This window comes from Strongylocentrotus purpuratus, unplaced genomic scaffold (assembly GCF_000002235.5).
Source record: "Strongylocentrotus purpuratus isolate Spur 01 unplaced genomic scaffold, Spur_5.0 spur5_scaffold_2, whole genome shotgun sequence".
NCBI lineage: Eukaryota > Metazoa > Echinodermata > Echinoidea > Camarodonta > Strongylocentrotidae > Strongylocentrotus > Strongylocentrotus purpuratus.
This window is the reverse complement of record NW_022145605.1, coordinates 36,021,034-36,043,086: the sequence shown is the minus strand read 5'-3', so window position 1 is coordinate 36,043,086 and position 22,053 is coordinate 36,021,034. Positions and strand designations below refer to the sequence as shown.

General features: G+C 35.5%; 1 protein-coding gene across 2 annotated transcripts in view; it reads left to right on the top strand.

Annotated features, from left to right (window-relative positions):
• Positions 1-16,767, top strand: part of LOC763357 (integral membrane protein DGCR2/IDD) — a 32,542-nt gene extending 15,775 nt beyond the window's left edge. Inside the window, exons 4-10 of one of the 2 annotated variants that reach the window (XM_001199299.4) lie at positions 817-1,050; positions 2,859-2,973; positions 8,465-8,707; positions 9,238-9,360; positions 9,954-10,074; positions 10,942-11,117; positions 11,781-16,767. In XM_001199299.4, the coding sequence (XP_001199299.2) occupies positions 817-1,050; positions 2,859-2,973; positions 8,465-8,707; positions 9,238-9,360; positions 9,954-10,074; positions 10,942-11,117; positions 11,781-12,031 (1,263 nt within the window). In that variant the 3' untranslated portion in view covers positions 12,032-16,767. The remainder of the gene's footprint in view (positions 1-816; positions 1,051-2,858; positions 2,974-8,464; positions 8,708-9,237; positions 9,361-9,953; positions 10,075-10,941; positions 11,118-11,780) is intronic. The other variant, XM_011678608.2, reaches the window with a different exon arrangement.
• The last annotated feature ends 5,286 nt before the right edge of the window (positions 16,768-22,053 follow it).

The following is a 22,053-nucleotide window of genomic DNA, read 5'->3' as shown; positions in this document are numbered from 1 at the left end:
CACAATTTGTGTATGATTATGAAATAAGCAAACACCAAGCTTCTTTATTAAAGCAGAAGCGTAGATTAATTATAATAATAATATACCCAGGAATGAATAGGTCAAAAACATCTGATACATCGATGTCCACTGTGCTACGTCCGGTCGGGTTGAGAGATGCTGCGTGACCTGCATGTGACCTCTAGTCCATGCAGCCGTAGAATGCTAGCCCGGCTAGTGAGAATCCAGTTCGGGCGATTAATAGCGGCCTGGTGTCCAGGCAAGCCCAAAAGTACGAGTTTATCTCCTCTGTACATGGTCCAAAGACTGCAGAGCAGCATTGGTGTGGTCCTGTAGAGGCTTGGTTTTCTCTTGTGGCTTATTAAGGATATTAAAGTAATTTCTGAGACAATTACCATTAGCCTGACACGTTTTCACCAAGCTCCAACCACGCCCTATGTACATGTACTAGCTCACTCTCACTCAGTCCTTACGCTATACAGACTTATACTTGTAGAGCTCTGCCTACGTGGTGCGAACCTTGCCTTCAACCCACATAGCAACAATAGCAACTACATGCTTGAACGCATCGCATTCCTTTCCCTATAAACACCTGACTGGCATTGATAGCTTGCGCATTTTGACAGTAATACTATTACTAAGTATTGCAAGTAATACTATTCCTCGTTTTACAGGTTATTTCTCCAAGGAATAGTACCCAAGTATGGTGAATAGGCTAAGATATATTTTGGTTCCCAGTGTATCTGATTAGTATTAATAGTAAAACTATTACTATGTAATGCGAGGAATACTATTTCTCTTTATACTTCTTAACAGGCTATTGATCCAAGCAATAGTACACTTGTATGGTGGATGGGCTACATGTTGGTTCCGAGCGTATCCGGTGATGTAGACAAGCCAGCGGGTACCGATGGCAGCAACTCCAACAACTCCAACAATACCACCGCCGCCACCACCATGTGGCAGGTCCAGACAGAGGAACAGACAGGACCTGAGCCACTCCTTGACAACAGCGCAAACATTCCTACCACGGTGCCAGAGGATTTAAAGGTAGTTTCTTAAACTTCTGAAATGTTGATGTACAGGGCCCATGACATCGAAATACAAGTGCATTCCTGTTGATTTTTGAATTTTTGAACTTCTGAATTTGTTTCATAGATTTTTAAATATTTTTTGAAATATTTGTTTTTCAAACTTGCTAAGCTCCACCCCAAAATCCTCCAGATCTCATTCCCCTTGTGACATCATCTGTTCGTCATCAATGAGCTAACTTGAGAAAGTGGCATGAAATTTTGCCAAAGTTGACCACCTGTTGCAATACCACAAACAATAGCAACATATAAGTAGCTATGTCAGACATGTCAGACTAAACTAATATTCTAGAATAAACAATGGTATGTATTTTCCTCCAGCTAAACATACGTTCATAATAGAATTGCATGCTTTCATACATATGTACAATACATCATCATTGCCTATGTCTTCCTGGTAGTGCTACAGCATGTCTGACATAGCAACTTGTATGTTGCTATTGTATTACGTATTGTAACAGGTGGTCGACTTCGGCAAAGATACATACCACTTTCTCAAGTTAGCTCATTGATGACTGACAGATGATGTCACAAGGGGAATGAGATCTGGAGGTTTTTGGGGTGGAGCTTAGCAAGTTTGAAAAACAAATATTTCAAAAAAATACCGGTATTTAAAAATATATGAAACAAATTCAGAAATTAACATATCAAAATATGAGATGTATACAGGACTGCACACCAACATGAATACACTTGTATTTCGATGTCATGGGCCCTTTAAGCCCACTGACTACTATGTGATGATCTGACTATGGTTTGAGGCAAGAAGCTTTTGAATACGCACATTTAGATGAACATTCAAACATCTAATTTCAGAGTTGTAATTTTGATAATAAGTACCAGGGGTTTCTAAACTTCCTTGTAGGAGGAAAGAGGAAAAACCTATTTCAAATCAGCTCCAAGTGTAGTTACGTAAAACCAGTCATGCAATTGTTTTCAATTCCAAGTTGGTTTGGTCTTTATTCCAACTGACACTTATAATGCTCTGAAATTCTGATAGATTCAGAACTAACAATTCAGAACTTACATGATGAAGATTCAATTTCCATATCTAATGTCTATGAATATTTCAATCATCCAGGTAGTTTATAAATAACGTTAAATATATATATATGCAAATCAACTGGACTTACCTTGTGACGCTTCATGTCCACTCCAGGACGCTTCATCAGCCCGACTGGACTTTGGCGGCAACTCGTTTTCCCTCAACGTTTCCCAAAGTTCTTTGACCCTGTCACAGGTCAACACCATTTGCCACCAAAGACTATTCGGCCTTATGAAGCGTCCCAAAGCGGATGTGAAACATCACAAGCTAAAACTTAACAAGTCCAGTTGAATTCTCTATAATATTAAACATTATTATACCATATTCTTTGAAATTATTATCTTAGTCAAAATTTGTAGTGTGCAGTGGGACTTACAGTTGATGTTCTTTTAAAATTGTAATGTGAGTTCACTACCTAGTTTTACTAGAAATATCAGCTATTTACAAAGGATCAAGGATTAGCCTGTGATTTAATACAAACTAAAAAGTTTAATCATTTTTCTTCTAAAGAAATGTGCCAAAAATAGTGAAATTATTGTTCTTGAAATAGTCCAGTTGGCCTTTAAAAAAAAAATTAAATCTACATCAAGTTTTATTTGAGGGAGGGTGAGGGGGAAATGGAATGGTCAAGGAAACACATTATCTAACTTTTTTCTAAATCAAAGCTCTCTTATATAATCAGCAAATGAATCTTTTCTCAAACATAAATATTTGTTTTGCAGGGGCAGCCTGTGGTCTGTATACAACTCAAGCTAGTGTACATTGAAGGATTCTTGAAGAAATGGGGTTGGAACCTGGCACAGTGTGATGAGAGTGTACCATTCATCTGTAAGAAAAGTAAGTCACTTTCTTTCTAGTAGGATGGATCCATGCAACTCAGGCTCCTGTCAGAGAAATGAGAAGAAGAAATATGAACCCAGGCACTGTTATATCACGATGCAGAAAGTTTCTATGTGTGCTAGGAGAAGTTTTATGTTAGAGATGCTGTCATACTTCTTTCTTTCTTTTTTGTTGTTGTTATTTTTTTTTTTTTGGAGATTGAAGACATAAGTACTGACGATTTATATGTCACTCTCATGAGTTTTAAGAAGGAGTGTGAGTCTGCTCCAGCATTTGCATTACTGAATATACATGTAGGTAATCGTACCAAGCAGCTTTTGAGGAGAAGAAGCTATCATTGTTCGGTTACTTGTCACTCATCTAATCACCAATTGGCACTTCAGATCACATAAAGCACAAAGGACTTGAATAGCAAGTCAGTCCATGGGCAGCAGAGTTGGTTGGGTTTATGCCAATCAAAGTCAACCAAAGAAAAAGGTAAGGGGTGGGGGGGGGGGTATGAAATTCCTCTTAAATACAAATGTACTTCCTGATTTATAAACATGTGTAAAATTGTTCATTATTGTGTCAAAACAGGGAAATATTGTATTATCACATAGAATCCTGTAGAAGTTTCTGCGTATTATAAAAATAATATCTGTTTGTAAGTGCATTAGTAGAAATGCACTGCAAACAGGTCACAAGTCACAATTGGATAATGGGCAAGACTTGTTGAGTTCATTATCCGGCCTATTGTGACTAGTGAATAACCAAGTGCCGTGCATATTGCTAAATGCTCGTGAATTATATGATTTATAAAACTATGGACCTATTACGGATGGACATTCAACGTGATTCTTTCTTTGATCCAATGATAGTCGCCGCCTTCTGATTATGTGCATCTTAATGAGAACATTCAGCTGTTTTAACAATAATGACTGCGTAAGCATTTTCAGTCATTGACAAAGGAGCAGTTTCCCTCTCTTGGGTTTTGTTTGGATGGTGTGCTCTGTAAGAGTGTGTCTTAAATGAAAGCATCCCCAATGGGGAGCAGCAAAGTTGAAAAGCAGACGATTTTGGTGATATGAAATCTATTATTACTGATTCGCACACTTTCGTACACACCCATGATATGACCTTATAAAACAGTTAGAAGGCCATGATCTTTATAAGCCCTGTGCTTTGTAACTCTGGAATATTATGAGGAAATAGGGGGAAACAGGATTTTAAATCACAACCCAAAAATTCAAAAATAACCTCTATCTGGCAATATCAACATGTTTTTCAAAATAAAATACATGTACAGTACACGGAACAACAATTTTTAATTATAAGTCAGAACTGCACATCGATTTTCCATGATTTAGGCGAGTTATTATCTTCTGCGCATGTAGATTAACATGTGTGAAATCACTATCTTGATTCTGTCCCGGCTTTTTGGCGGTGACCATCATGGGATCAAAGTGACAAAACTTGAACGGAATGTTATTGAGATGACATTGACGGAGACAATCACAATGAATTCGTTAAGAAAACGATGAATGTCCATCCGTAATAGGTCTATGATAAAACGGTTTGGCAATATGGGTATAAAGTCAAGAAATGAGCATCATGACATGACAATACCGGTAGGCTTTGTGAAGTGCCTCAATACAAATTATTTCATTCACCTGAAAAGAATAATAGTATTTCAATAGACAGAATCCGAATTGCATACATTAGTTGTTGCCAGGCTGCCGTCCGTCCTTCTGTGGGTGCCTGCTGGCATGCGTCCGTCCGTAACAAATTTGGTTTCCGATCGATAACTTCAGTAATGTTTGACGGATTTTAATGAAATTTGATAATAATAATAATAATAGCTAGTTCTTATATAGCGCTTTTCAGGACACAAGGTCCTCTCAAAGCGCTAGATATATATATTATTACTCCGGTCATTGGATTCAGGCTTACCTGCACACAATGTATGCACATTCTTCACTCCCTGGGGAGCATTCCAGCCAGGCGTCATCTTTACATGCGCACACTTGCTAATCTAGACACATTGGCCCGTATTCTGAAGTCGTGTCTAACTCCTGTTTAACTAAACAGTTGTTTAAGTCCCGTCTAACTTTAGACACAAAGTCGTGTCTAACTTTTTTCGTATTCTGAAGTCGTGTTTAAATAAAGTTAAACACGAAGTCCTGTCTAAGTCCTGTTTAACTTTAGACAACTGCGAGGGGTTGTTTAAGTCCTGTTTAAGGGCGCGATTCTGCTGCTTTTCAACGTCGATGGTACACTCTACTTGTTCGGGAACTTGCGGGGGAGAATGATGGTACGTGAATTCTCTAAAATTTCAAATACGTTTTGCAGGATTTGTTCTTGTGTAGCCTAATTTTTTTTCTCGATAATATTAACTATTCTTATCTACTGGTGACATGTTGGAAATTCCATAATCTATAATAAACTAACCATTTTGTTGGAGAAGTTTCTTTTCTGGTTCTTCCGAGCACTATGAGGCACTGATAAGTAGTGTGTTTGTCAATCTCAGTGTACAGTACGTGCATGTAGTATGTACATGTACGTACGTACACGCAGTCTAGTCGTTACGTCACGATCACATCACCATGGTACCAGCACGCGCACAGGTAGCTGTGCGCGTTAATTTATTTATCCGGTGCGCGCATGCATGCGCTTTGGGTCTTTCGTCAGAATTAATGCCTACTGGGCATGTGCAGAAGTCGTGACTAAAAGTTAAACACGACCTGCGTAGAACTTAAACAGTTGTTTAGTTAAACACCACTTAGACAGGACTTAGACAGTTGTTTAGTTGTTTTAGTCATGCTTAAATTTTGAAGGCAGAATCAGGCATCTGTTACGCGTTTAGTTTAAAACACGCTTGCGTTCATGCTCACTTTTGTAGAATCACCGAAAAACGGCGATCACGATCGCCGATCGTAAACTCACAAAAAGATGCGTTTACAATTTGTAAACGCGTTTAAATGGGGTCAACGCACTGACCTCTAGTGGGTCTACGTAGCATGCACACACAGGTTTGCGAATCCAGCTGAAGGCCACCCAAGGAGAATTGCCTGGAGAAGTGAGCATGAACAGTGCACCGTGGAACTGCGATTACGATGAGCATTACAAATCGCTCATTCTGCCTTCAAAATCAAGCATGAACGCGGTCTTAGACACGACTTCAGAATACCAAATTAAGTTAGACAGGACTTAGACACGACCTCGTGTTTAAGTCGTGTCTAACTAAACAGTTGTTTAACTTTAGACGTGGCTAAGTTGGACAAAACTTCAGATTACGGGCCACTAGCTTTTGCATCCTACCTGGTACCCATTTCACACCTGGGTGAAGAGTGGCAAATGTAGATCAATGTCTTGCCAAAGGACATTAGCGCCGTAGGGGGACTTGATATGAAGGTACATGATATCAAACTACAGGCTAAGTTCGATTTTGGAGTATGTAGGTCCAAGGTCATAGCTCATTAAATATGCGAAAAAATGTACATCTGGTTTCCGATCGATAACTCTAGTAATGTTTGACAGATTTTAATGAAATTTGACATGAAGGTTCATGGTATCAAAATAAAGGCTAAGTTTGATTTCGGAGTATGTAGGTCAAAGGTCATAGCTCATTAAATATGCGAATTTGGTTTCCATTCGATAACTTGAGTAATGTTTGACAATTTTAATGAAATTTGATATGAAGGTACATTGTATCAAAACACAGCTTAAGTTCGATTTCCGAGTATGTAGGTCAAAGGTCATAGCTCATTAAATATGCGAATCTGTTTTCCGATCCATAACTTTAGTATTGTTTGACAGAATTTAATGAAATTTGATATGAAGGTTCATGGTATCAAAACACAGCCTAAGTTCAATTTCTGAGTATGTAGGTCAAAGTTCATAGCTCGTTAAATATGCGAATCTGGTTTCCATTTGATAACTTGAGTAATGTTTGACAAATTTTAATGAAATTGAATATAAAGGTACATGGTATAAAAATACATGTACAGCCTAAGTTTGATTTCTGAGTATGTAGGTCATAGCTCATATGCAAAAACACCTAATTATGTATGTGAAAATGTGGTTAACTTCCTTGCATAGTAATATAATAGTATGGTCCAATGGAGGTAACTTGTTCTGACGTATCAAGGCCATTTGTACCCTGCGAGGGGATGCTACGCTTTGTGTTGACTTGTTTACATTTGAAAAGCCATTTTATTATAGTAAGCAAATAATTACCTTTGGTGAAGGTAATGGGACAAACTATCACTTCCGACACGATCTCGATGTAGCTATCTTTCCAAAGCGAAGCTGAGGAAAGATAGCGTATACATTCTGATCGACGAGGAAGTGATAGTTTGCCATCAATTCAATTCAATTCAATTCAATTTCGGTTTATTAATATCAACATATACAATGTACAATGCAGTAGTCCAGGGACCAATAATGCAATGTTTACATAAAATGTGCATAAAAAACAGGAAAGTTATATACATATATAAATAAATGATAATAGATGGATGAACAACCTATAACAGTTACTTGAAATATTGGACCAATTATTGCAAGTAAAAATATTCTTTAAATAAAAAAATTATGAAAAAAATTAATATATATATATAGAGAGAGAGAGAGAGAGAGAGAGAGAAAGAGAGAGAGGGGGAAATTATTATATTGCAATTGTTAAAATGAGATCGATAGACTGAAAAAGTATACATGCAGGTGTGTCTGTAGTGTGACAGGTAAGGTCAAATTATGTCGAATGGAATTATTACATCATAAAAATATATCATTAAATCATTTCATATAAAGTGATGTATAATGCCTATGAGCATAAACAAATTCTTATAACTGTTGAGGTTCCACATTACATTTTAAATTAAAGATGAGAAGAGATTGCAGCAGAATTATACACGGTGGTTTAAGAACAACTTTATAAGAAAGATGAAGAGCACTCAATAATATGTGCACGAAATTTTGATTTGGGGATCGATCTTGAGTTCAATTAAACAAAGTTAAACAAAACATTAACTATAATATTATTAAAAAGAAGAAAAAAAACAAATCGCCTGAAACCAAAAGATGATTATTTGCTTTATATTCCACATCTGAAACAATTTAACTACAGAAAGAAAAGGACGTGTGTGCATCTACATAAAAGACACCTAGGCTCAAATTCACACCAAAAAGGTTAAGTTTAACCCTTGTGGGTACGGTGCGCGCACGTGTTTTCTTTAATTGCGCGCTTATTTACGCCTGGTTTAGTGCGCTTTTGGATAAGAAAGTACTACTGTCTTTGGTGAAAGTGTGATGCACTGTGTAGATAGTAGTACTTTCTACACAGTGTAACAAACTTGTCTTCTCTCATCAATGATGGGCGAAATATCTTTTTATCAAGTGATGTACTTTTGACCAATCGTAGAGCAAGATTCTTAGTATGTGGGATATAATAATTAATAATAGTTTAAATATAATATAACCTCTGACCTTCATCCTATCTTCTTGTTTTCAGTGGCCTCCAAGTCCTGCTATGATCGCAAGGGTCACCTTATCCCAGAGGGTCACACGTTTACACCCCCAGGCCACGATGGATGCACCCAGTGTACCTGTCTTCATGGTGTACCGAACATCTGCAGTATCGCGGGATGCGCACCTCCGACCTGCTCTAAGTTTGAGAATAACCCAGATGAATGCTGTCAGTATACATGCCTTGAAGGTGATCCTACCATCCCAGGGAACAATGAACCCACTGAGCGTAAGTTCATTAACCTCCTCAATATCTCTTCATATGTTGTTTATATCTTGATCTTTTAGCAGAGGTTTAAAGTATGATTAAGGAAAGATAATTTTTGAAAGTGATACCTTACTGTTCACAGGAGCTCTTTTCTTCTGTGTAAAGTGCAAATTTCTCACTGCAGTTTTATACACTTTTGATTTTTTTAAAATATTTTTTACCTAAGTTCTTGTGGAGCTTTCCAGGGTTAAATCACTTACCATTCTCTTTCTATTTTTCTTCTGCTGCTCACTACATTGATTTTAATGACTATTCATCAACTCATTCACGTACATTTAGGTAAATTGTAAATGATCTGCTCAAAGATCTAGTCTTACTAAGTTTATTGAGTAAGTATATGTACATTCAATCAATTGGTATTCTACGTTTGTTTTCATGATTTGCTGTTTATATTTCAAAACAATTATAGGTTAGTATAGGAAAGAAGTCATACACATGTAAATGCTAATTTGTTATTTTAATATTTTTGTTTTTTCCTTTCTTTACTGAAGCAGCTATAATGTCTGAGAATATGAGATGGGTCTTGACAATGATAACATCCTTCCTCTTACTTGGTATGATGCTCTTCATGGTGTATAGGATGAGACAAAAGAGAATAGCTTATCTCAGATACAGTAAGTATATCTTTGACTCTACTACTTGTCCTAATAATACTCATAGACAAGCCTCAAGGAGTAATAGTTGAAATAGACCCTATTGTTGCATTCTTAGATTTACCTGTAATGCTTAATCAGATACATGGGTAGGCCTACATATATTTTACATGGAGCAAACTTTATTACAGCTCTTTCAATTTGAAAAACAAAATGTTAGAGTGCATAGGTTTGAATGGACTTTAATAATGACCGCTCTGTCAGTTCTACGGTAGTTTGAATATGAAGCTTCATTCATTTAGACATGTTTGCGCTTGCATGATTCAGATTTCATTAATACATCTGTAAATAGATCAATAAACCAATTAGTTTTTCTCAATATCAAGGTGTTGTTGTTATTGTTAAGTTTGTGATAATTTATTTTGTATTGTCTTTATACATGTAGGTAAACTAGATTGTGTTTTTAAAAAAAAGTGAAAATGTCTGTATCAAACACAGGTTAAATGTAGTGTGCATCATTATTTTGGAGGATTTTACAATGAAGATGAATCTCTAAGAAGTTTATATACAAATGGTCGTTGATGTGTATATTTGTTCTGTTTCTCTTGATCTAGGAGTACAGCAATTGAGAGACACTCAAGAAGGAGATTTTGAGCCAGGGTCAGGTCCCCCACCCGTTCCTGCTCTAGACGACCTAGATGGCGCTATATTCAGAGAACCCCCACCTCCATACTCGTGAGTAAAACCAAAGCAAATCTAGATACTTAAAGGGAAAGTCCACCCCCAAAATAAGTTTGTTTCGATAGAGGCAGAATAATAAGAAAATCAGGTGAGTGAAAGTTTGAGCAAATTCTGAATGAAAATAAGAAAGTTATGAATTATTGAAGTTGTGATCAATCAAATACAAATTGGCAACTCTGTGACTTATTATACGAGCTCTCCTTCATTTGCTTTGTGCATAATATTCCATAAAATCATGTTTTCTTCGTTATTGATGACGGAATATATATTTGTTCCTTGCAGGGGGAGTATAGAAACATATTTGCAATTATTATATTTAGGGTGCATATATGGTTGAAATTTTTCTTGAGGGAAAATGAAAATTTTAGATTTTTTTAGTACTGAGCAAATGGAAGTTGAGCTCACATGATACGTCATAGAGTTGCCAATTTGTGCTTGATTGATCACAACTTCAAAAATCCTAACTTCCTTATTTTTAATCGGAATTTGCTCAAACTTTCACTGACTTGTTTCTCTCATTTTTCTACTCCTATTAAAACTAACTTAATTTTAGGGTGGACTTCCCCTTTAAGATTGAGGGGCTGAGAAGACTCCAGTCTTATGAAGAGTTGATATTAACCGCAACTTAGTGCATAAGAGATAGGAGACAGACTACAAACTTGCGATTGATTGGAGGACTCTTTAAAAGACGTGGCCCAGATATCTGTTTAAACTATCAGAGAAGGTTTATACATTGTATGTGTACATTAACAATTTGTTGTTGATTGGTACCCTTGAAACCATTTCCAGAATGAGATGTCCAAACTTTTTTCAAACATTTTACAATCTGTTATTCATCATTTCAATATTTGTGTTTTATAGTTTTTTCAAAGACTGTAACCGAATTGAGATGCCGCCTCCATACAACGGACAGCAGAATGCTTCACAACGTAGTGGCAGACAAGAGATTAATCATAACCGGGATTCCAGAGGTTCAGACCAACCTGATAATGTTAGGCTATTACCGGGCTCAGAGCCGACTACACCTTCAGATATAAGTAAGATCATGGAATTGTTGGAACTACTGCAAATAATGCTAGCTAATCGTAACCTTAACCCTGACCCGAATCCTTTGGTAGACAGGAGATGAATCATGACATTCATGTGATTCCAGATGTTCAGACCAACTTGATAATGTTAGGCTACTACCTGACTCTGAGCCTACTACACCTTCAGATATAATTCAGATGATAGAGTTTGCATATTCTTAGAATACCCCAAAATATCTTAGAAGAGAAAAGGTAGGCCTCTATGCATACACTGAAAATGAAGTGATGGAGGTGTTCCTATCCATATAATGATCAAACTTTTATCTTGGCCCGTACATGAAAAATGATTGTATAACTTTTTTTTCTTCCAAACATCTGTTCAATTTTCTATTTAGTGGATTTCTCAAAACCATTCTACATCATTCATGCTCATACTATTGTTAGTTTGGGACTTTCTCCTTTTCTTTAAGCACCCTTGTTCCTACTTATGTAGTAATAGATAAAATGAACTTATATCCTTGAGGAAATTTGGAGGACCTTAAATGGATTTTGTAGTCATTCCAGGGGCAAAATATTTTTGATTTCAACTGTTAATCACAGTCTGTCATTTTGTTTTATTCTTTCTGCATTATGAAATATTGATTCAATTCAATCAATGATTGTTTTTTGCAGGTACAATATCAACTCTAGCAAGTCCACCACCGTACGATCGCTGTCGGTCATCCGATAGCATGCCAATGACACCTGCTGAAACATGTCCCATGTTACCAACAATCAACACCACACACAGAGCAACAAGCCCGCAACAATCATCACCAACACACTCAACAATGCCACGATCGTCACCGACACGATCACAAACTCGATCATCAAGACAATCACCAGTAAGGTCACCTACACTTGTAAGAAACACAACCGTGTAGTAGATGGAGAGTAGTAAACTTGGGATGTCTGTGCCAATGCTCAAGCTGAATGGAAGCGCGCTGTGATTCAAAATGGCGGTGGACTTGTTGTAAAATGCAAAGAGAGCTCAGATGCTATCGTGTCTGGTTTTACTTCAGCTTTTGGAATCCTAATCAATCAGTATTATTTCAAGTGATGTTTAATAGAATAATTAATTATATTTAATATTTACATGTAGATGTTGATTTTATATACTTTTGTTTCCTTTCATATTATATGCTTGTATAACTCAACTCACTTCAATATTACTCTTTATGCTTGTTTTGCCATTTTTATTTAATAGTGTAACACTCATTTGCTGTCAAATGATTCCTTGTGTTAAAATGGTCATAAAAACAGATTTTTTATACCTATTCCTATATATATATATATATACATATTCTACATAAGTTACAAAAGGTAAACAATAGCATCATCAAACATCATTATCTTTTAAAATGTGCTGAAACAGCAGACTCTGACTGAGAGCTCTGATGGGCCAATCAATTGGTTCACTGCATCTCAGAATGACTGACATGTATAATGATTACAAGACAGGCAATACAAAGGAACAGACTAACACCAACACCAAATAAAAGCACCACTTTTTCCTCTTGTATGGTGTGTCTCTATACTGTAAAGCACCGTTTTTATTTGTATATATAGGAAATATACCAAACCTGGAAGGAGACACTAGAACAAGATGTTAGAGCATCTTGCCTCCTCACCCTGCCTGGTGGGTGCATGCTGAAGACCAGAAGGCTTAATAGCTTGGGGAAAAACTTACACTAAATTATGATGGTATAGATATGACTGCTATGAAAGACATAGTTTTTTGTATAGGCTCAAGGGAACGTTACATCCTGCTATCACCCCGAGGCATGCCGAGGGGTGATAGCAGGATGAATATTATCATACAGATGTATAGTGTGTGTTTGGCTAGTTGGGAAATGCATTTAATTATCCTATTTTTGTGTCTCATACTTCCTTTGTTTTCTCTGCTAAGTACAACAATTGAGATACTCTTGTTTATTCCTTGGTGGAGTGATGACAAGCTGTACTTTCAGGCAGTCTGCATCTAGATGGTCCTTGCAGTATGCTATATTGCTTGATGAAGAAACAAGATCATTTTTCAAACCCAGCCTCGTCATGTACATCCTCCCTATGAATGTTCAAAAGACATAAACATAGGAGGTTTAAAATTGTAAAGTACATGTAGTGAAGGCAAAATGTTTTCAAACCGTGATGAACTGCATTTGGAAACATGAGAGGGAGAGAGAGAGAGAGAGAGAGAGAAAGAGAAAGAGAGAGAGAGAGAAAGAAAGAAAGAAAGAGAGAGAGAAAGGTAAACATATAGAGTGATAAAGAGTGAGAGTTTTTTAGTATGTTGTTGATATCCTTCCTCCCAGTTTTTTGCACTTATTTTGTTAAATTTTTTTGTGTTGTTGTAATGATCATGTCATTCCTGCTTTGTAGAATATTGATATATTTGCTGATTTACATTCACAACTCAATTATGGTTATTATTGATAGCCATTTTTTTCAATCCCAAAGTTTAAGAAACAAATGTGAGCTCATATCAAAATCATGTCAAATACAATGCCCAATTATTGTCATGTATGAATCAAGATGGGGAAATTGAGCAGCAAATACAATCTTTCATCGCTGTGCTGCCAACAATAGTTAATTCATTCTTTCTGAATAAGAATCATATATGGAAAATAACTGCCTTTAAAAAAAAATACAAAATTATAGAGATTGAAGGAAATTATTTCTGGATATAGATATTAATTTTTGAAAAGTCTTTGAGAAGATGATTAAATATTTGGTTTACTAAAGAAGGTGAACTATTTTGAAAGTGCCAAATTACTTGTACAGGTATTAGATACGTGTGCACAAAATTTAAAAAGCTCAAAACTGTCTCAAATTAAGTTTTGTTATCATTTTAAATGATATCTTTGATCTTTAAAAATGACATCTATAGACCAGCAGTGAACATGATAATTATGTTATAATTACAATCGGTGGTTATGAATCAGATGTATGAGCAAATCATAAATTATCAAATTTTTAATTTTACATGTATCTAAATCTATTAATTATCATTTGATAGAATAAAATTTGACTATGAATGAAAATGTATTTGTATATTTGTACAGACTTAAATTTCCTGTTCCACTCTCAAGAGGGATTTGTATGTATTATATGTACCAAAAATAGAAACCCTATGTAGATATGCGATGTTAAAGATGAAGTTGAGTTTTGGGCCGTGTCTTATAAAGAGTTGCAATATGCGGCATATGTGAACGAAGGTCTAAAGACTGGAAACTTGGACTTTGTATCATAGGAGCTGCCAATCAATTGTAAATACGACCAATTATATCAATGCATTGTCTTATTTGGAAGATCTTTAAATTTCAATTGATTATAATTTTTATGTTACAGGGCCCAGTGTATAAAGTGTATAAAATTTATGACCTCAGTACAGTTTTTATGTATTGACAAACAAAAACAACAAAAAAAGATTCCATTTACATTTATAGAGATATTCTTTTTTACTTTCTTGTCTTGTTAAAGATTACTGTATTTTTTATTTGGAATTTCGGTTGAGATGCGTATTATCTTACTTCTGAAAGTCCAGTATATACGCTGTAGCAGAAATTATGAAGAAATATACATGTAGTACAATCTTGTTTATATATTGGATATAGACAACTTTAAATGACCTATTTAGGTCGACTGCATTATCAACAAGATGAAGATAAAAGATGCTGAGATTAGTAGTTCTGGTCCAGATTCTGTTTCCTGGTTATTTAGAAAGTTTTTTTCCGTTTTATATGAATTCAATCTGTTTGTTTTATTTACAAATAAAAAAGGATGTGAAGAATAATGAGTAAAAGTTTATCCTGCCATTTTATAGAATGTTTTGTATCTGTCAGCCATAGTTTAAGCTTGGTTAAAGATTAGTGGGGATAAAAATTAATACATATATATATTACAAATGTGCTGTATTTAATATTGATGTTGTAAATATGTAGAAATCCCTATTTTTCTGAAGTTTTATGTAGAATGTCTGATCCAGATTAGTTGTTGGAGTTTAAAAAAAAGAATGAGGCTTGCGGATTTACTGATGTAAATGAAGGATAATTTTTACTTGCATTTATCCAGATTTTCAGTTATATAGCATCTGTTGTACTTACCCTGTAATCAGACTCATTTCTGTCTTTGTTGAGAATAAAGAAGCATTTATTATTTTTAATGGACAGTTCATTTAAAAAAATGGTTGGAAACTCAAGTATGATCAATTAATCTCACTTGTCATGGCATAATCATTGCTATGTTTAGTACAATTGGAAAGTGGGTTTATTGCTTTTTAAAAGGATACCTTATTTGTTATTTTTTCAGTCATGGAATGTACACTAGATCAAAATAAGGAGCAAGGTCAAATGGAAAAGTTGCACAATGCACTGCTCTTGCTTAACTGTGCATTCAAATTGCCCTATTGCGTGGTCCTTGTCAACAGTTGTTAACCTAGGGTCCTAGGCATGATGCTTCAGACAGTTGATAACCAAACAGTAGCAAATCTTGCATGACATGTGACCATAGTGCATAAATTTTCATTTCAGATTCCTTGCAATTGGGCATTCATGGATGACCAGTTGGGCCTGGGAACAATAAACCCACTGTCATTTACACAAAATCACACTCTCTTATTTAGTTATGTCAAAAAAGAAGAGTGCTGCCTAATAATATCAGCATGTCCAGGCTTATCAGTTTATTTTGCAACTTCTCACTGTTGATTATGCACATTGAATGTACTGCTCACTCCATGGCTGGAAAATCATAACAATTATGGTAATGAAGAATAAAAACAGTTTCTAATGATAATACCAAAGCAGTTATGCAGTGTGATAAAAGAGCTATTATTGATCAAGCTTGAGTTTCAAAAAAAATATTGAGGGGTTTATTTAGGTATTCAATGTCTCTTTATAGTTCATCTTTATTACTCTGTTGATATTTTTATTGATATATATCAATTTGAAAATTCGCCTGTAGGATGTGATGCCTTCTCCTATTTAATATTTATTGTTCATTAACACATTTGTGTTTTTCAGTCATAGAATATTTCCAAACTGGTTCGTAATCATTCCAACATGAACAAACAATACAGGCAATGTTACTTGCTATAGCCTAATGTCACATGATGGAGTGCAAATTCAGTTCAACCTAAATACGGTTTCATGGGCAAGGTTTGAGTTGACAAGAGGAAAGGATTCATCAAAGAATTTCCCTTGATTGAATAGGAATGTAGTAATACTCAAATATTTCCTTAGATTCACAAACTATGGAGCATGACCACAGTTCAATCTTTTTCATGCATGGTTAAATTGAAACCAAACCTTAAATTTGGATTGTGTCTGAATAAAAATCACAAAATCACAAATATAGGTCAAAAGTATATTTAAGTTTAATGATCAGTTTATAAAATGTTTACAAACTTTACAACCTTTTATTATAAATGCTACATGTAGATACATGAATTCAAAATTGGAAGTTTAAACAAATCTTGCCATCAGATAGTAACCCTTTAGTAAACAGAAATTACCAAAATTATCCTTGCTCTTGAAACTTTATGAAGAATATTAATCAATGAATGACATAAAAGGGTGTATAGAAAACGATATCTTTAATGATCTTATGCATAGGCATAAGGCCTTAAAAAAAAAAAAAGATGTATTGCCCTTTAAGGTGCCAAAACATGGGTCGGTCAGTCAGAAATCTTCTTCTTCTTTTTTTCTTCAACTCCCTTTGGTTCCACATTTTTTTCTCTTTTAAAAAACGGTTTTGAAAAAATAAATAACTTTTTTTAAAAGCCGACTGTAGATTTCAAGATTTTTGGGTCGGTTGCAAAGGGCAATACAACATCTTTTTCGTTTAGGCCTAAGGGAAAACTGCTTTTTAAAAGGGACATATTTGACATTTCATATTTCAACAAAACAACAAAATAGAATTCATAGATATTACATAGTGTGTATTTTAAATAATTGGGAAGCATTTAAGGAATGGAATTCTCTCATCATTGTCTCTACTTTCATTTTGCTTCTCTTTCCCCAATTTGTATTTCTTTCTTCCCATCATTCAGCTGAGACTCTAAACTCAAAAGTTTGGGCTGTATGATATGCATTATTGTTCAAAGTGATAGTGCTACACATTTGATATGCTAATCTATTTACCCACATTTACACATACTTTCCTTTATTACTTTAAAATGTTTTTATCTTGTTACCAAAATCAAACCTAATATTCCTTGCCGTACTTTAATCTTATTATTCAGATGAAAAAAAGATCCCTGTGAATCTTTAGTTAATTTTTAAATGTTAAATATTTTATTTATTTGTACACAGGTTAATTAAACGTCAGTGCTACAAATGAGAAAGGTACATGTATAACTACTTACAAGCAACTCATTATACAAGTGTAAATTGAATATGTGTAGGTTAATCGTGAAAGCAGCAATAACCATGTAGTACAAGCAGAAAATTTGTTAGTTTGTTGACAAATATTTTTACTCCTAAATACTAAAATACACAATATTTGCCTAGTAAATAAAAACTTACCCATTAGTGTTGTAAGGTAAGGCAATAAATGTTTGTTGTTGTTACTTATCTAAACTTGATTGTTTAATTATGTTATGTTATTTTCATTATGAAGTTACAGTATTGTTTTGGGGTTTTATTTCATCTGATATTTTGAAATAGTCGTGTAATCAATATTGTGTGTTGAATAGCATTACTATAGACAACTGGATACCCTACATATCTTTAAACCGGGTGCATAAAGGATAGTATCATTATCATGTTAATTTGTATGATGATGTCATAATTATTCTTTTTAGTTGCTAGGAAGGTTATCTTGGACTGTGAGGTGATATCTTTAACCATATAAGTAGCAACATCAACGGAATTGCTGGGGAATTAGCTTTAAACTACCCGGTAAGTGAATATCTGTTTACACAGGTTAATGTGCATTCAAATAAATCACCTTTATATCAATTTATCATTTATGGTGACACAGGTACATATTTTTATGGTGATGAATTATTTTTTCTCCTCAAAAGCTTCCAAAGTGCATGTTAATGAGCACCTTCGGAGATAGCAATTGTACTGATGACCCCAAAACATCCATATATCCTTTAAACATGGAGAAGTCCCAATTTGTGCATTCTAGAATAATTACTTCCAAAGTGATGGAGGTGCTTCTCGAAAACCTATTGTTTGCCTTCTTGACTGTGTATACCTGTGTATCATAGAATGTACCACCGGTGCATAAATGAATAATTATTACACAACTTTCATTAACACGCACCCAGCAGTTGTCTTGATGGGTTTCCCAATTTCATACAAATGACTTGTTTCTGTCCATGCACAGATAGCTGTGGTATATTGTCTTGATTTTACATTCTCCCTTTTTTTTTTAATTGTGTGGAAAGGGGAGGGGGGGGTGAAATATGACGTTTAATGTTATAAAGTTGTGTTAGTATGGTGGTAATGTCTTTCATTTGTCATACATAACAGACTCATGGCTGATGTAGACCATGTCAGAAATAGTATGAGATGTATTATTGTTGTTTATTGTTGCTTTAAGTTATATTTTACCAATGTCTTACTTTTATTTGGTTTCACATGTGCATATTGTTAATAAACATAAGTATGAAAAGTTACATTGATTTCTGTCTGTATACATTATTGTTGCCTTTCTTGACATATGGTTTCTTTTTATTCTGCATTAACTACTGTATACGAGGCTATAAGAATGATGCATTGTGTTGTGAGTGGCATAATGTTGTATCACCAGGATACCAAAGAAATCTTAAGAGTTTTAAATCGTACAGATATACATTATTCCAAGAACACAAAGTGTATTTTGATCATTCCAAAGCTCGCAATGTACACTAATAGATTATTTCGTAGTTAGCTTTCAGAATATAATGACCCCCAAAATATCAACAGATCTTTTAACATGGAGACGTCCTGATTAGCGAATTTTAGAATAATCACTGCCGAAGTGGTGCTTCATTAATATCTTTTGTTTGCCCTCTTGAGAAGAATACCACCAAAACTTAACCTCAGGTTAAGTTTTTGATGATGATGCCACAACATAGTCTAAGTTTGTGACCTGAAATGACCTTTAACCTTGACTTTGTGACCTGAAATTCTACTCACATGATTGGGGATACTTGATTACCCTTTAGGGCAAACTTCATTGAATAAGAACATATACTTGCAAAATTATATCAAAAATTCAAAAACTTAACCTAACCTATGGTTTAGTTTTTGATGTTGACACCTGGCTCCACCGCCCTAAATTCGGAATAATTTCTCAGGAGTCCAAAGAGATGAGAGAAAAAAAAAGAAAAAACAACACCCCCTTTTTAAAGAAATCTCCGGATGAAAAGTTGATACACCCCCTTTTTTTACAATTCTCGGGCCGGACTTTGTCGCACGGAAAGTACCCCTTTACAGGACTTTTTGGTAACACGCATGGGGTTCGTCCGTTCTCGGAGTGGGGGGGGGGGGGGGTGGATGCACTATTCCCAATACAATCCCCATATAAAGTTTTTTATTATTTTGCCGGTAATTTAATATTTTGTAATAAATATAAAACTGGTGCCTGGCTTCCGAAAGTCCCCGCAGTGGAAGCGCGGTTCGGAGCATGGAACTTCAAAGCCAAGTGGAATGTTACACATCCCATTGTTACGCTTTAGAACTCACGAATGCGCTGAATAAATTACAAGAGTTTCGCCGGCTTGAGTCCAGTCCTTCTCTATCAAGTCCCTGGTCCATGGGCGTAGATCTGTAATTGATACCTATATTTCAGGGGGATGATCTATTCATTCATCCCCCTGAACAGGCGCGGATCCAGGATTTCTTAGGGGAGGGGGCCCAACTTTTTTTTTTTTTTGCTCCCGAAAATTTGAAAATCGCGCCGGCCGAAAAGTCTCTCAGTGGGGGGGGGGGGGGGGGGGGGGGGGGGGGAGTGAGCACATTTTTTTTTTTTTTTGATCCTCAAAAAAATTTTCAATTTGCACCCCCCCCCCCCCCCGTAAAAATCATGTGATTTTACATGATTTTTTTTTCTCAAGGGGGGCCCCCCGGGCCCCCCCCCCCCCTGGATCCGCCACTGCCCCTGAACAATAGGTATTACGTAAGGATTGACGCCCGGCCATGCCCTGGTCAAACCATTCAAAAGGGGATATGACCCGATTCTAAAATCTTTTGCTTGTAAATACATAGGACAGGGTAAATTAACAATCAAAGATCGAAACCAGACTTTCAAATTGAAAAACCCCCGGAAATAAGGACGGCATTTGTTCCCCCTTGAAACGCCGAACATACCGCGATGTGTGCAGCTGAATATACAATGGCGTCTTACTTTGTTTACAAGCAACAGATTCCTTTATTTTTGTATCGCTGCATTTGTCATCAAAATAAAACCATGCGCGGGGTTTGGAGTGAGGCAATAGATTATACATTTAGCCTGACGGTAGTGAAGTAAGAGACAGAACGCAAGAGAAGATGACAATTAACACAGGCACTAAAAATGTGTGAGATGTCCATAAGCCTAATAAAATAACCCAGGTGTAACCATAACAAACTTTTCACATGCTTTTGTTTTTATTTTATACCTCTGACATTTTTTCCTCTGACATTTTTACCTCTGACATTTTTTCCTCTGACGTTTTTTCCTCTGACGTTTTTACCTCTGACGTTTTTACCTCTGACGTTTTTACCTCTGACGTTTTTACCTCTGACGTTTTTACCTCTGACGTTTTTACCTCTGACGTTTTTACCTCCGACGTTTTTACCTCCGACGTTTTTACCTCCGACGTTTTTACCTCCGACGTTTTTACCTCCGACGTTTTTACCTCCGACGTTTTTACCTCCGACGTTTTTACCTCCGACGTTTTTACCTCCGACATTTTTACCTCCGACATTTTTACCTCCGACATTTTTACCTCTGACATTTTTACCTCTGACATTTTTACCTCTGACATTTTTACCTCTGACATTTTTACCTCTGACATTTTTTCCTCTGACATTTTTACCTCTGACATTTTTACCTCTGACATTTTTACCTGGCACCCTAGTTTTCCCTTCTCCTTTCTCTAATCCTCTATTACATAGTTTGACACCAGGAAGAACCATAAACTAAAGATATTGTTGGATGAATATCATCAAAGTATTAAGACATTTTAATATGAAATAACCATACATGTATAACTGTGTATAACTGATCATTACCACATGATTTCATAGATCTAGAATGTATTAGAATTGCATAACATTCATATAATTTAGCATGACTTCAGTCATAATGTTTTCTTTCAACAATTGTAATGAGATTCATAAAAATTTAAAACTTAAAAGAGTTAATGCACAAATCACATTCATGTCACACCCTTGCATGCCCGTGTATATTTCCTATCTTGCTATTATGTCATTATCTTTGATTTATCCTCATTCTAAGTCTTCTCATTTCTTGTACTCTTTCAGTTTCTTAATTCCCCCCAATAAAAGCCAGAACAATTCAATTAATAGAATTGATGTGAAAGAACACAAAAATACACTACACAAGTGAGTGCAGTCATATATAATATGATATTAAAAGAAAAAGATTTGTAGAGGTGTTTTGGCCTAGCGGACGTCACAGAACTGTGGATCACATGGTTTGCGGTTCAAGCTCATTTGCCCTTCTCCACTCTGATGAAAGAAATAGGTAACCAGTAGGAAGAAATCCCCTGAATGCTTCAGTGCCTTATTATGGCGGTTCAGCTACAGACAGGTAATAGTATGATATTTTGTATTAAAGATAAACTTGAGTTCTGGTAAAAAAGAAAATGAATTCTCACAGAATCTAACGAAACTTACACTGAATGTTCAAGATTACAAATAAATGTCATGAGCCAAACAATTTTGGAAGAAAATGTATACTGGCTGAGTAA